Source organism: Trematomus bernacchii, unplaced genomic scaffold (genome assembly GCF_902827165.1).
Source record: "Trematomus bernacchii unplaced genomic scaffold, fTreBer1.1, whole genome shotgun sequence".
NCBI lineage: Eukaryota > Metazoa > Chordata > Actinopteri > Perciformes > Nototheniidae > Trematomus > Trematomus bernacchii.
In genome coordinates, this window is record NW_022988052.1 from 31,182 (window position 1) to 44,488 (window position 13,307).

Sequence of the window (13,307 nt, forward strand, 5' to 3'; positions counted from 1 at the left end):
GGGCTTGGGCCGTGGCAGGAGTGCCCACAGCACACACATCACTAGGACCACTGTCCCCAGCGCCAGGGAGAATTGTATTCAAGGGAGCGGATGTGGCATCGAGACTGCCTGAGTTCTCCAAAGCTTCAGTGGTGTCAGGCCTGCGTGAAAGGGCATCTGCATTTGTGTGTTTGGCCCCACTCTTGTGCACAATCATCCAGTCGTATGGGTCCAGCTCCAGAGCCCAACGGCTACGACGCCCCGTCCTGTCATTGTCAACCTGAAGTCGTCGCAGACCCAACAAAGGTTGATGATCTGTGATAATTGTGAAGGGGAGAAGACCCAAGTAATGCCTGAAATTACGCACTGCCCACACTATCGCCCACAGCTCCCTGTCGTAGGTGGACCAACGCCGTTCAGCTGCTGTGAGGGAGCGACTAGCGTAGGCCACCACTCTCTCCAGGCCATCCACTTCTTGTGACAGCACAGCCCCCACAGCAATCTGCGAAGCATCTGTACCCAGCACGAAACTCTTGGTGAAGTCCGGGTGACACATGATAGGTTCGGCACAAAGACCATCCCGCAAAAACTCAAATGCCCCCTGGCAATCCGCCGTCCACTGAAAAGGGACATCCTTCCCTGTCAGATGGTTGAGGGGGGCAGCACGCTGGGCAAAACTCCTCACAAACCTCCTATAATAAGAGCAGAGACCCAGAAAAGCACGCACCTCTGTAGCGGACCGTGGAACTGGCCAAGTCTTCACCTTATCTGTGTTACGGGGGTCAGGACGAAGCCCCCCGGCGGAGACGACGTGACCAAGGAATACCACATGATCACGGGCAAGATGGCACTTCCTGGCGTTCAATCTAAGCCCAGCTGCCCCAATCCGAATGAAGACCTCCTCCAAAGCAGACATGTGGGCCTCAAACGAACTACTGTAAATTAGTATATCGTCAAGATACACCATGCAGATGTGCCATGGCAGCCCCCTTAACACCAGCTCCATAACCCTCTGGAAGGTAGCGGGTGCATTGGTTAGACCCATAGGCATGGATTTGAACTGGTATAGGCCCTGGCCAGTGGTGAATGCTGTCTTTTCGCGGTCCTCCTCAGCCATTTCCACCTGCCAGTAACCGTCAGAAAAGTCCAAGGTGCTGAACCAGGAGGCCCCCGCCAATGCGTCCAATGTGTCATCCACCCGTGGCAGTGGGTGAGAATCCTTTATTGTCACAGAGTTGAGTCCCCTGTAATCCACGCAGAATCGCCATGTGTTGTTCTTTTTCCTGACGAGGACCACTGGGGCGGACCACGGGCTACAACTCTCTTCAATTATGTCATCCTCCAACAGGCGCTGAACCTGTCTGCCTATCTCCTTCCGTTTTTCTGGCGAAGTACGGTAGGCCCGACGCTTGACCGGGGAATGATCACCTGTCTGTATGCGGTGTTTGATCAGACCGGTGTTTCCTGTTCTGCCCTTCCCAGAGCCGAACACCCCTTGGTGTTTCCCCATCAAGGCCTGCAGCTGCAGTCTCTGTTCAGCAGACAACGGGAAACCAGCCACATCCGGCAGAGGGGTAGCCCCCTGCTGAGAGGGGAAAACCTCAGCGGGGGTGAGTAGATCACAGTCCTTAACATGGTGCAACACACCTAAATGGGAACCGGTGTGCAGCTTTAACTCCTTCTCTGTCGGGTTGAGCAGCCTTGCCACAGTGCATCCATTCTTCACCGGTGCAACTGTACGTGCAATCACAAGTCCCACGTTATCACGCACCTCAGGCTCCAGGTAGCCTAAGAAAGAGTCAATGGGCAGACCAGCAGTACGGGGAATATTCACATTAACTGGGACAATCATTTCACTGAAAGGGGGAATAATAGCATCAACAGACATAGAGATGTAACAACATTCTGGTATGAAATCTGTGGCATGCATGAGAGGAATATCAACATTCCCCAGGTGAAGCAGACCACGACCAACATCCATAACAGCTCGAGCCTGCAACATGAAATCAAACCCCAGCAGAATAGCTTGTGTTGCCCCTCGCACTACATGCACAGCCTGCTCCCAATGTTTGCCCCCCAACTGTATGGGAAGAGTCACAGTACCCAGAGTGTCCAACAATTGACCATTTACTGTGCGTGAAAAAGTGTACTGGGTATTTAGCACACGTTTACGTAAGGCAGACGTGGACATTCTGAAGTCCTCAGAAATAAGTGAAACATTGGACCCAGAGTCAATCAAAACAGTAACATCAACACCCTCAACAAGTCCTCTAACATAGGCTGTGGGCTTAGACTCACCCACAGAACAAGAGTCCAATGCACGAGCAGGCGCTTTCCCAGCAGAATAGTCCATTTGACCCTGTAGTGGTGAAACCGGCATCTGGGTCTCGACGCCAGTCACTGGAAGTTTCCCTGCAGCCGTCCGTGTGAGGATGGAGATGGTGACCGCCGAGAGGGAGACAAAAACCTCACTCCACGCCCTGGCTGACGTTCCCCAGGGCTGTGTGGTCCTTGCGGGACATCGCTGCCCGGTCGTCGCGGTGAGAAGTCCGCAGAGGTGTCTCGGGTTCCCCGCTCACGTGGAGACCATTCCCTGGCACCAAAACCATCCTGCGGTCTGCGCTGAGGAGAACGGCCCCTGCTGCGGTCGTCCCTGTGGGAATCACCGGTGGTAGATCTGCAACCAAACCCGCCACAGTCACAGTGGCAGGCACGCCGGTACACCCTCTGCTCCACTTGGTCCTGCTGACGATCCCAGGTCAAGGCGGAGCTCCCTCTGCCATTCTCAGCTCCACGGTTATGCGCTCTCAAGCCTTTTACCTCAGTCTGTAAGTTGTCCACCTTCAAGGTGAGGCGTTCAACCACATTTATGAGCTTATCCGTGGTATTAGCCTTACAGTCGAAAACACCAGCCGACGGTGAATTTAGGGCTGCAACAACAGCAGGATGCGGAGGACAGTAGGGCAAACCAGGCGTGTTCGACCTCATTGCCTGCCTGGCCCGCTCACAACGCCCAGCAATTATCAACGCCTCCTCCATATCAGTCGCCCCCTGTTCATGGCATTTTGCTTGAAGTGCAGGATCAAGGCCAGCCAAAAAACGTCTGAATTTCTCACCATTTACTGCAGCGCGGTCATAATCGGGAAACGCCTCAGCCACGAGTCTGGAAATGTCCGCCGCATACACCTCCAAACACTCGTTCGCCTGGCGGGGCCGTGCAGATACACACGTCTGGAAATAAAGCAGGAACTGTCTCTGGCCAAAAGCTGCCGCCAGCTTCTCCTTCACACGTTCGTAATCACCCTGCACATCTGCCGGTAAACTGTCCCACAGTAGGAAAGCTGCACTGTCCAGTCTGGTAGGTAGAATGTTCAGCAAGGTAGCTGCGTAGCTCGTGCCCCTCGCACCCCTCGTCTGAGCACGAACAGCGGCTTCAAACTGTCTTATCCACGTAGCGAACTGCCTCTGGCCGTCGCCCCTAAACATCGGCGGCAGCTCCACTCTAATATCACTACTCACAGAACCAGTCCAAGCAGCAGTACATCCGTTATAATCGTCTTCCATATCGCCGTCTCCCTTCATTCCTCCGAACATGACGCTTCGACGCTAGCACCGTTAGCACAGCTAGCCAGCAGAGCCGACCAGAAAGTCCAGTAATTGTCCACAGAAAAGAAAAATCCAAGAGCAGATAAAACACACTCCGATACCGCTGCCACCAATGTAACGTCCGAGGTGTTAAGGCTTCAAGAATACTTCTGTGTAACAAGAACTCAGGAACTTAGTACTTTTTGGAGCGTCACAGATGCCTCCGTTTATTAACGTCGAGTCACACACAAGTCACACACCACTCTAGCCCCGACTGCGCATGCTCACAACACATGACCTCTCAACCCAATGCTTACACTAGTGAAACCCCCACAAGTACTATGAAGTACTTTTACTGTGTAGTTACTTTATAAACTCTGAATCTTGTGGTGCTTGAAGAAATACAGACTGGTTAAGCCGGCCAGGTTATATATATGTCCTTTTTTGCAATATTTATTAAAATGCCACTAGTTATTTAAACAAACCACTATCTGAGGATAATACAAGCAACCATAAAACGCCCTTTATCTCGAGAGCCATTGAAGCCCATGAAGAATTTATCCTTCCACAAATCTTTTCATCTGCTGTATTAATAAAGTTGCCACGTGTTTTCAAATTCAAGTTAAGGCACTATCTGTGCAGAACATGAACCTTTTAACTGCCATACCAAGAAAAAAGCTATGGAACAATTATTTGTTTGCATTTTATTATCAAATGGGCCACAACTAACCACAAACACATTTCTTTTTTTTTGACTGACGACACAGTTTTGTTTTTTTGAGCCTCTACCAACTGGTCTTTTGTAAAGCACTTTGAATTGCCTTGTGATGAAAGGTGCTATATAAATAAACTTGCCTTGCCTTGCCTTGCCTTGCCTTGCCTTGGTCGAGCTGGCCTTCTATGGTAAAAGTGCATTTTCAACAATCATCATACAGTACAGTATTTGTATGCATCAAACTCAAATAAAACACAAACTGAAATGAAAACATTTTTTTAATGGAAAATTAGCAATATATAGATATATTCATAAAAGATAATAAATTATAATTGTAAAAAAAGGAAAAAAGTAATGTAAAGTGTTTTTCATAATAAAAAAATACTTGCTCATCTTACTGTATGCTGAATTGGCCTAACAAGAAACCACTGGCCTAACAGCAAATGTCTATATCCTGTGTTGGCCTAACTTGCTCATCTGTGTGCAACTTCGGGCTGAATGCCATGCATGAAAGGTGCTATATAAATTATTATCACTCTTTCACTCTGAGACTCATAAGGCAGTACTAGATGTAGTAATATTACCATGAATCTAGCCATTTATTTACCATATTTTATTGAAAAACATCTCTGAAACTCTGAAAAAGTAATATTGCTAGTTTACCATAAAAGGCCAATTCGACCGGTTGGTTGAGCATATTTTCAAAAAAATGCTCAGAATAAAGAGAGGGAGAGAGAGAGACAGAAGAGAGACATGGATCACATGCTGCTGCTGATGATGCTACTGCTCTGTAGCTCAGGTAAGAATACACTTTATTATTTATTATATTCAAATATCTTTGTGATCTCTCAAGAAAAAACTACTCGTAAACACTGACAGCAAGATACACACACACACACACACACACACACACACACACACACCCACACACACACACACACACACACACACTTACACACAAACATACAAACTGAGGTACTGACTTTTAGATGGTGTCCATATGTACACACAGTCTGGTTTTGGGGTATACATGGGGTCACGCACTGTCTTACACACACATACTGTTGGAGCAGAACACCTATCTGGTGGCTGATAGCCCCCTCTCCGCGCCGTTCGTTGAATGAGGCTGGTCTCTATTAAATAAGAAAGGAATTGAAAACACCAGAATCAAAAGTTATAACAATTATCTGAGTTTACTGGTAGGAAATAGAACACGTATACAAGTTATACAGAGTACTCCGGACTTCAGGTTTGTGATGCTGTTTACAGGTAGACAGACCATGCCTTCAAGAAACGAGAAGTACAGACTTCAGGTTTGGGATGCGGTTTACACGTCTCTAGACCAGCCTTCAGCAAACCAGAAGCATTTTTACATACAAAAACAACAGTATTCATACTCATATTTTGGGGCGGAGATGTGTTGACTTTTCCCTTCCCCTTTTACTCCAAAGCGAATGAGAGAGTCCGTGAGGAGGAGCTGTATGAGCTGCTCACATCCCCCAAGTGTCCTTACTGGCTGAATTCACTTCTGGTCGGGTTCAATAGTTCTGACCAGAATGTGAAATTCCAAAGTTTCACAAGGTCAAAAGTCAATCCTTATCTCTGCCCCGATCTTCACTCCATTACTTTCCCATGGGAGTTTTTCACATAAACTATTCCTTCTCAGACATTTAAACCTTTGTGCCCATATTTAATGATGTCTTTAACGATCTTAAAAACAACATCTGTGTGTAGGGGTGAAAAGGAGCGGTGTAATGATGTCTTTAACGACCTTAAAAACAACATCTGTGTGTAGGGGTGAAAAGGAGCGGTGTGTGTGTGAAACAGGATCTCTGGGTCAGTGAGTTGAAAGTAAGAATATCATTTCTATATATGTGATTACCCAAAACCGTTGTGATTACCTAAAACAGTTCAAACAATACATGTTCACTAAAATACAATTCAAAATAATACATGTTTACTTCAATACAGTGTAGAATCATATCTTTTTACTTCAATACATACACACACACACACACACACACACACACACACACACACACACACACACACACACACACACACACACACACACACACACACACACACACACACACACACACACACACACACACACACACACAATATACCAGGTCATATTAAAACAGGTACAGGTCAGTTAGTTAACGTCTGCAGTTAGTGATAGGGGAGTGAGGCGTTCAGGTGACAGCAGAAGGTGGGAACTGGCAGCATCTCTTTCCTCTGTGGGTCCTCCTAATGTAATTGTTGCTGTAGAACATGTGTCAGTGTGATGATGGTGCACCATGACTCATTTGAACTGAAGGAGCATATTCTCTAAACTCAACTGTTGCTTTAACTCTGAATATGTGACTTCTCTGTATGAACGTGTTATTCTCAGCTTTAGTAAACTGGTGAAATGACTCCACAGTGAGTTCACTGACGTGTTTCTGAGATGATAGAAAACTATGTTTACCTTATCTTCTGATTTCTCCTCAGGACTCCAGGCTGAAGGAGAACACAACTCAACAGGTAAAGTGCTCAGTTTATTCACCCTGTTACTCTTTAAGTGATTCAAGTCTGTAAACAACCTTTATCATAAAACATGATGTAGTTTAAAGACTTCTCCACTAACTGATCCTAGTTTCATCATTAGCTGCTTCTAATAAACATATTAAGAAACACGTGAGTTGTCTGACCGAACTATGTTAATGAGAATAATACATTAAAAAACTCTAGGTCCCAAGCGACGAGTGTTTTATGTTTACCCTGTGAGAAGTGTCCCAGGGACAGAATTGTGAATTAAAATGTGCTGTAAGACATCTTCAAAAACTCCATGTGATGTCATGTAACTGTCTGCTATAAATACCTGCTGCAACCCAGTCAGCAGGATCTGAAATAAGCAGGACGTCAGACGTTGGTTTGTTTTTGATGAGCCAGAGCAGTGAGATTTGATGTCATTACTGCTCTTGTAAACCAGGAAATAATATCCACTTGGGATCGCTGATGATTCAACAAAATTACCCACAACTCTGAGTAAGAGTGAAGGAAGCCCGTGGGTGTTTGGTGCTGCCTCACTTGTTACAACCAGTTGTAAATAAAATAAAAATCACCAAGAAAACAACTGAAGTGGCATTTTTTGGAGGCCTACTTCATCTTTGGCGTATCGCGTTGCCTTGCAGTTAAAGCACCATAATGTCATTTGAAAATGTAATTATGATGTTAATAAATATCACCAGTATGTTGTTTCTGGCATATGTATATACTTGATTAATATTCACCCAGTGGCAAGAGGCCATTAAAAGGACGGCAGTATCATTAATAGCTGTCATAATTATTTATTTAGTACCTTATAATACGATGAGAATGAATTATTTAACATAAAACCTTCTGATGCCATGCAACGAATGCCAATTAAGAACAAGCTCTATTGGAAGGCCCATTTAACCTTGATATGAAGCACCTCATTGCTTAAATCATAGTCTGTCAAATAATACGGCTGATTATGTTTTATTTATGAAGTTATTCAGTCTATACTATGGCTTATTTTTCCTGTAGTGTCTTGCCTTAAACAGATTATCGTCTTCTACTACTATTACTTTAAACGTTTAATTAAACAAGTGGCCTCAACCACCATCCATCTGGTGTCACATATGGGTCACACAGGCTTGTCAATGAAAGTGAAGTGACCGTTTTGTCCAAAGCCGATTGATATGCATTTATTTTTCCCATATACACAGGAAAGAAAATGCCTGAGTTTCTACTTCTCCTTTTTCTCACCCGGTCTCCCTATTATTGCCCTTCCCCAGTCTCCCCTCTCTGCCGCCAGCTGATAACCAAAGCTCCAAACTGGCACTGCTCCTGTGCTCCTACACCACATCATGTGAAAAAACTGGGCACCATGTCAAGGCAGGCCACCCCCACTCACAGCAACATATCCCACATAGACGAGTCCTCCACCCAGCACACATGATGGACAATTTATATACATGGATGAATCAGATTTAAGGTCAAGTTAACTGACAGGGTGCAGTGGCCAGAGAGTATCAGCGTCAACACAACGTTGACGTTAAGTGCTTTCAACATCCATGTCATTCACCCCCCAAACACACCATCACCAAACCCCTCCCTCCCAGAATGCAACGGCTGTCAGATGAATATGCTCTAATTCCCCTCAAACCATTCAATGTGCTCAAACACACACACACACACACACACACACACACACACACACACACACACACACACACACACACACACACACACACACACTACACCAGGTCATATTAAAACAGGTACAGGTCAGTTAGTTAACGTCTGCAGTTAGTGATAGGGGAGTGAGGCGTTCAGGTGACAGCAGAAGGTGGGAACTGGCAGCATCTCTTTCCTCTGTGGGTCCTCCTAATGTAATTGTTGCTGTAGAACATGTGTCAGTGTGATGATGGTGCACCATGACTCATTTGAATTGAAGGAGCATATTCTCTAAACTCAACTGTTGCTTTAACTCTGAATATGTGACTTCTCTGTATGAACGTGTTATTCTCAGCTTTAGTAAACTGGTGAAATGACTCCACAGTGAGTTCACTGACGTGTTTCTGAGATGATAGAAAACTCTGTTTACCTTATCTTCTGATTTCTCCTCAGGACTCCAGGCTGAAGGAGAACACAACTCAACAGGTAAAGTGCTCAGTTTATTCACCCTGTTACTCTTTAAGTGATTACAGTCTGTAAACAACCTTTATCATAAAACATGATGTAGTTTAAAGACTTCACCACTAACTGATCCTAGTTTCATCATTTATGATTGTACCATGTTTGTGAAACCAGGATATACTTCAAAGGTAAACAACAAACCATCATCACCTTGTCATCACCACCACTTTTCATGATTATACTTTATAAATACCATCAGATCATCACATTGAAAAGGAATCTAACTTCGATACAACCAACGTTAATATCTAGGCCGTCTCCGATACCGAACTCCGGTGCTGATTAAGCTCCGGTGAACGGCCGTCCAATCTTTTTAGGACTAAACCCCCCAGAATCTACACGCAAGATCAACGTAATCTGCTTAGGGGGGCGCTTACAGCGTGGCCTCTAACACCAAACTGCCCGTCGTATCCCTATTTTAGGCACTCCAGCCTCGGATGTCCGACCGCAAGGATAGCAAAACGGAGTGTATAGTGTAGTAGGTGTTGGTGGGCTGGTAGAACCCCAGAGCAGTATCTAAACTGCCCCTGGAGGGGAAACCCCGTGTCGTTGGGAGACTCCTTGGTAATTAGGGCAGCTTCAGGACCCACAATCCCTAACCCCCAATTTTGATCCCCTTATACCAATTAAAACAATGCAAAAGTAATATCAAACCCAGCCAGAGTCAAACATTAATATCACAGTAGTGACATTACCACATCAGCAGAGCATATGTCATATTTCAACATGAATCAAAACCACATCAACAACAGTAACCAATGTGAAACTATAGTTTAACCTTAGCAGAGTTTCTATTCGCCTTAAACAATTTAAAATCCAAATCATCAACTAATGTCAGCCTTTTCCAAGGAAGGGTGATCTTACCTCACTCTAAGACCAAGCAGATACCTTCAGAGACTACCAGAGAGACCAGGAGTTGGGTCGAAATGTACAAAGTACAAACCGGTTTTATTGAGGTTTTAACAAAAATAGCGGATTTACAAGAATCCAAAAAATAACAAAAGACACCAAGTCAAAATACAAAAGCAACAGGATCACAAGTCAAATGTCCTAAAAAAGCCTTCTAAAAGAGCCCAAGCCCAAGAGCCAAGACCCTCAAGCTCTCAAGCCTCAAAAAGCCTCAAAAACTCCCCTTGTCTCTTCACACATCATCTTTTAGTCTCTTGCCTCCTCCCTCTCTGCATCAGGTGGTTTCCCCTTTTCTATCTTTGAGGGAGAAGGAGGTCACATATGTTCAACTTTTACTTAAAGGGGACCTATCATGCAAAATGCACTTTTGTACGTCTTTTATACATGAATATGTGTCCCCGGTGTTCCAGGGAACTCACCAAGTGTCAGAAAACACAACCCTCTCTATTTTCCTCCATACCCAAATTTCTAAAAAAGGGGCTGCAACGGATCTGATAAAAACTGATCCAGATTTGAACACTGTCCTGACGTCAGGACGGTGGCGCTACGGCTATTGGGCCAACTCCACCAATCAGGAGGAGACAGCCACGGCCATTGCCGTTCGAAAGCGCTGGAGACGCTGTAGTACATATGCCAGGCCTGTAGGTGGTGCTGTTCTCACAGAATCAACCCTTGCAAAAACAGAGCTAACATTTTTCAAATTGAGCAAAATGAGGCATGGCTAAAATGCATGATCTGTTTGGTATTTTGAAAAAAAAAAAAGTATAAATATGCCTTATATAGGTATGGTCCTACACTATATTATTCAAATATAGCATGATAGGTCCACTTTAATGAACAATTGTTCAAAATGAACAAAAAAATGTAAAGTTCAAATTAAAACAAATAAAGACTGATAGTAATAATATGCAATTTTAACGAGAGGGAATATGAACATTTTTCATGAAAGCAGAACACGTTGTCAATGTCATGTTTAAAATCAAGTTTTTTCTTTAAACATTTCATTTCAAATATGCAAACTTCAAGTTGGTCCTTTGCGTAGGCTGCCAGCATCCTGTGCTTCAGTGTCTTCATACCCGCTGTAACCGCTCTCAAGGTGTCACAAACCACAAGCGCAACCACAATACATAAAAGTCAAAAGCTAATTCTTGTCAAAGTATAAAAAGCAAACTTATCTCGAAACAATTGAATATTATCATAATGTCACACAAACATAAAAGAATATAATGATTAACAATCATGTATATCAGAAAACATAGATATGCACCACTGAGTATATAAGTGGGTTTAAACAACACAAAGCTAAATGGCTTAATCATTAGCATAAGTAGTCAAAAATGTATAGTAACATGATGTTAAAAATAAATCTAGATACTCTGCACTTTTAACGGCACAATGTCGGCAGGTCAGGTCCACAGCATTTCTGGGGCCTTCTCTCATCTGTGGCCCGTCTGGTCAGCTGCTGTAAAAGATTAGTTTGGTGGCACAGAAGTCCTAGACTTCTTAGCTGGAGGAGGACAGGTAGACCCTTCCCCAAGCTCCCTAGGACTAATGTCAAAATAATCTTGGAAATGTTCTGTAACATACCAGCGAGGTGGTTCCCTGTTATCCCCGCGGAGTCTCAGTGAGAGACCCGTCCTAGATGCTGGCAACAAATGATCAGATAAACCTTCTCTCTGATATAAGCGTCCATCACCAACCAACCACTCAACAGAACGTCTATAAAGGGACTGAAACATTGCAATAGTAAATATCACACATTTTCTTAAAGATATTGTTACATCTACTTGGTTTTAAATTCATTTCTACCAACCAGGAGTTGGATAAACACCAGATACTACAAAAGGAGTTGGTCACAATCTCTGTTCACCCGTGAGAGGGCGATCAAGAAAAGAGAGCGAGCGGCGCGTTGAGGGAGTTTACAGATGAGAAGACACAGAAAGACAGAAGCACAATAACAACAAGTAGGCTATATTTAGGTGTTTCTTTGTAAATAACCCACGGTATCAAGAGGAAGTAAAGTCCCCTGGTTTGTCCCCCCGGACCCCCCTAGAGGAGGTTAGGTCCCCCCCCCACTTAAATCATGTTCACATGGATAGGAAACTAAACACATTTGCAAACATCTTGTGTCCATATCTTTCTGTTGTGGTGGTCCTGCCACACCGTGCACGTGCATGCATGCCACACCGTGCACGTGCATGCATGCCACACCGTGCACGTGCATGCTTGCCACACCGTGCACGTGCATGCATGCGTGAGTCATGGTGAGATATCTGGATTAAGAGGTTGCTTTTTCTTTGCACAGCATGAAAGAAAGGCCAAATGAATGGGCTGTGATTTGAGTCTTTTGAAGCAGAGGTCAATCATTGGTACGGCCCTCGGAGGATGTTGAAAACATGGAAATGGCCCTTGAGAGGAAAAAGGTTCCCCACCCCTGCTCTACACAGACAGTTCTAACTCGTTGCTTTAAAGGACTCACAGTTTGAAGTGTTGCTTGGCCTCCGATGGTTTAGATGATGTTGCGATGTGTTTGCTCAAAATAAAATAACAAACTTTTGCACATGCAACAAAGAAAATAGGCCTTTACAATATTCAAAAGAAATAGGCCAAACTCAAATAAAATAACAAACAACTGAGGTATTCTTTCTTTCTTGATAATGCTTATAACTTCATAACTTAAAGGGTACTTGTACCATTTGTATGTACGTGTACGTGTACGGTTAACAACTGTTCCTCGACGGCGTCTCTCAACAGGTTGCCCATCACTGTGGCTTTAGCACAGGCGCCGTGGGAAATGTAGTCCTTTATAGTGCGTTGACTACAGACGTCACAATTAATTCATTATTCAAATATGCTAATATCAATGAAGGACACGACTCTCTGGTTTCTCTCCAGAGCCTGGTGTTAGGCTGGTGGGAGGAGAGAGTCGCTGTGCAGGAGACCTGGAGCTGGAACATGAGGGAGAATGGAGACCAGTGTACTATGACTCTCCCTGGACCCTGAAGGCAGCAGGAGTCGCCTGCAGAGATCTCGACTGTGGCTCTGCTGTTTCTGTGGGAGAGAGAGAGGAGTCCTCAGAGAGATCTGTGTGGAGGATCAGACCTGACTGTGTTCAGTCTGGATCTGCTCTGAGGGAGTGTGCAGCATCAACTTCCTCTTCCTCCTTCCTGAATCTCACCTGCTCAGGTAAGCCCATCAGGGACATTGTTTATGACATCATGTCCTCTGTCTCTTTGTTAGTCAGTCTCTCTCTCTCTCTGACAAAGAGACAATCCCTCTCTGCTACCTGGACTGTCACAGACTGAAAGCTCTTTGTAATGTCTTCAGACTGAGAGGAGGTTTTCACAGAGACTCTCTCTCTCTCTCTCTCTCTCTCTCTCTCTCTCTCTCTCTCTCTCTCTCTCTCTCT

General features: G+C 44.6%; 1 protein-coding gene across 1 annotated transcript; it reads left to right on the forward strand.

The window, feature by feature from the left end:
* Positions 1 to 5,026: 5,026 nt before the first annotated feature.
* LOC117474433 (CD5 antigen-like) lies at positions 5,027 to 13,137 on the forward strand (the record flags this gene model as incomplete). Its single annotated transcript, XM_034120214.1, has 4 exons — positions 5,027 to 5,078; positions 6,776 to 6,808; positions 8,921 to 8,953; positions 12,794 to 13,137. Coding segments are annotated over exons 1-4 (456 nt in total), but the record flags the coding sequence as incomplete, so codon positions are not given.
* Positions 13,138 to 13,307: the final 170 nt, after the last annotated feature.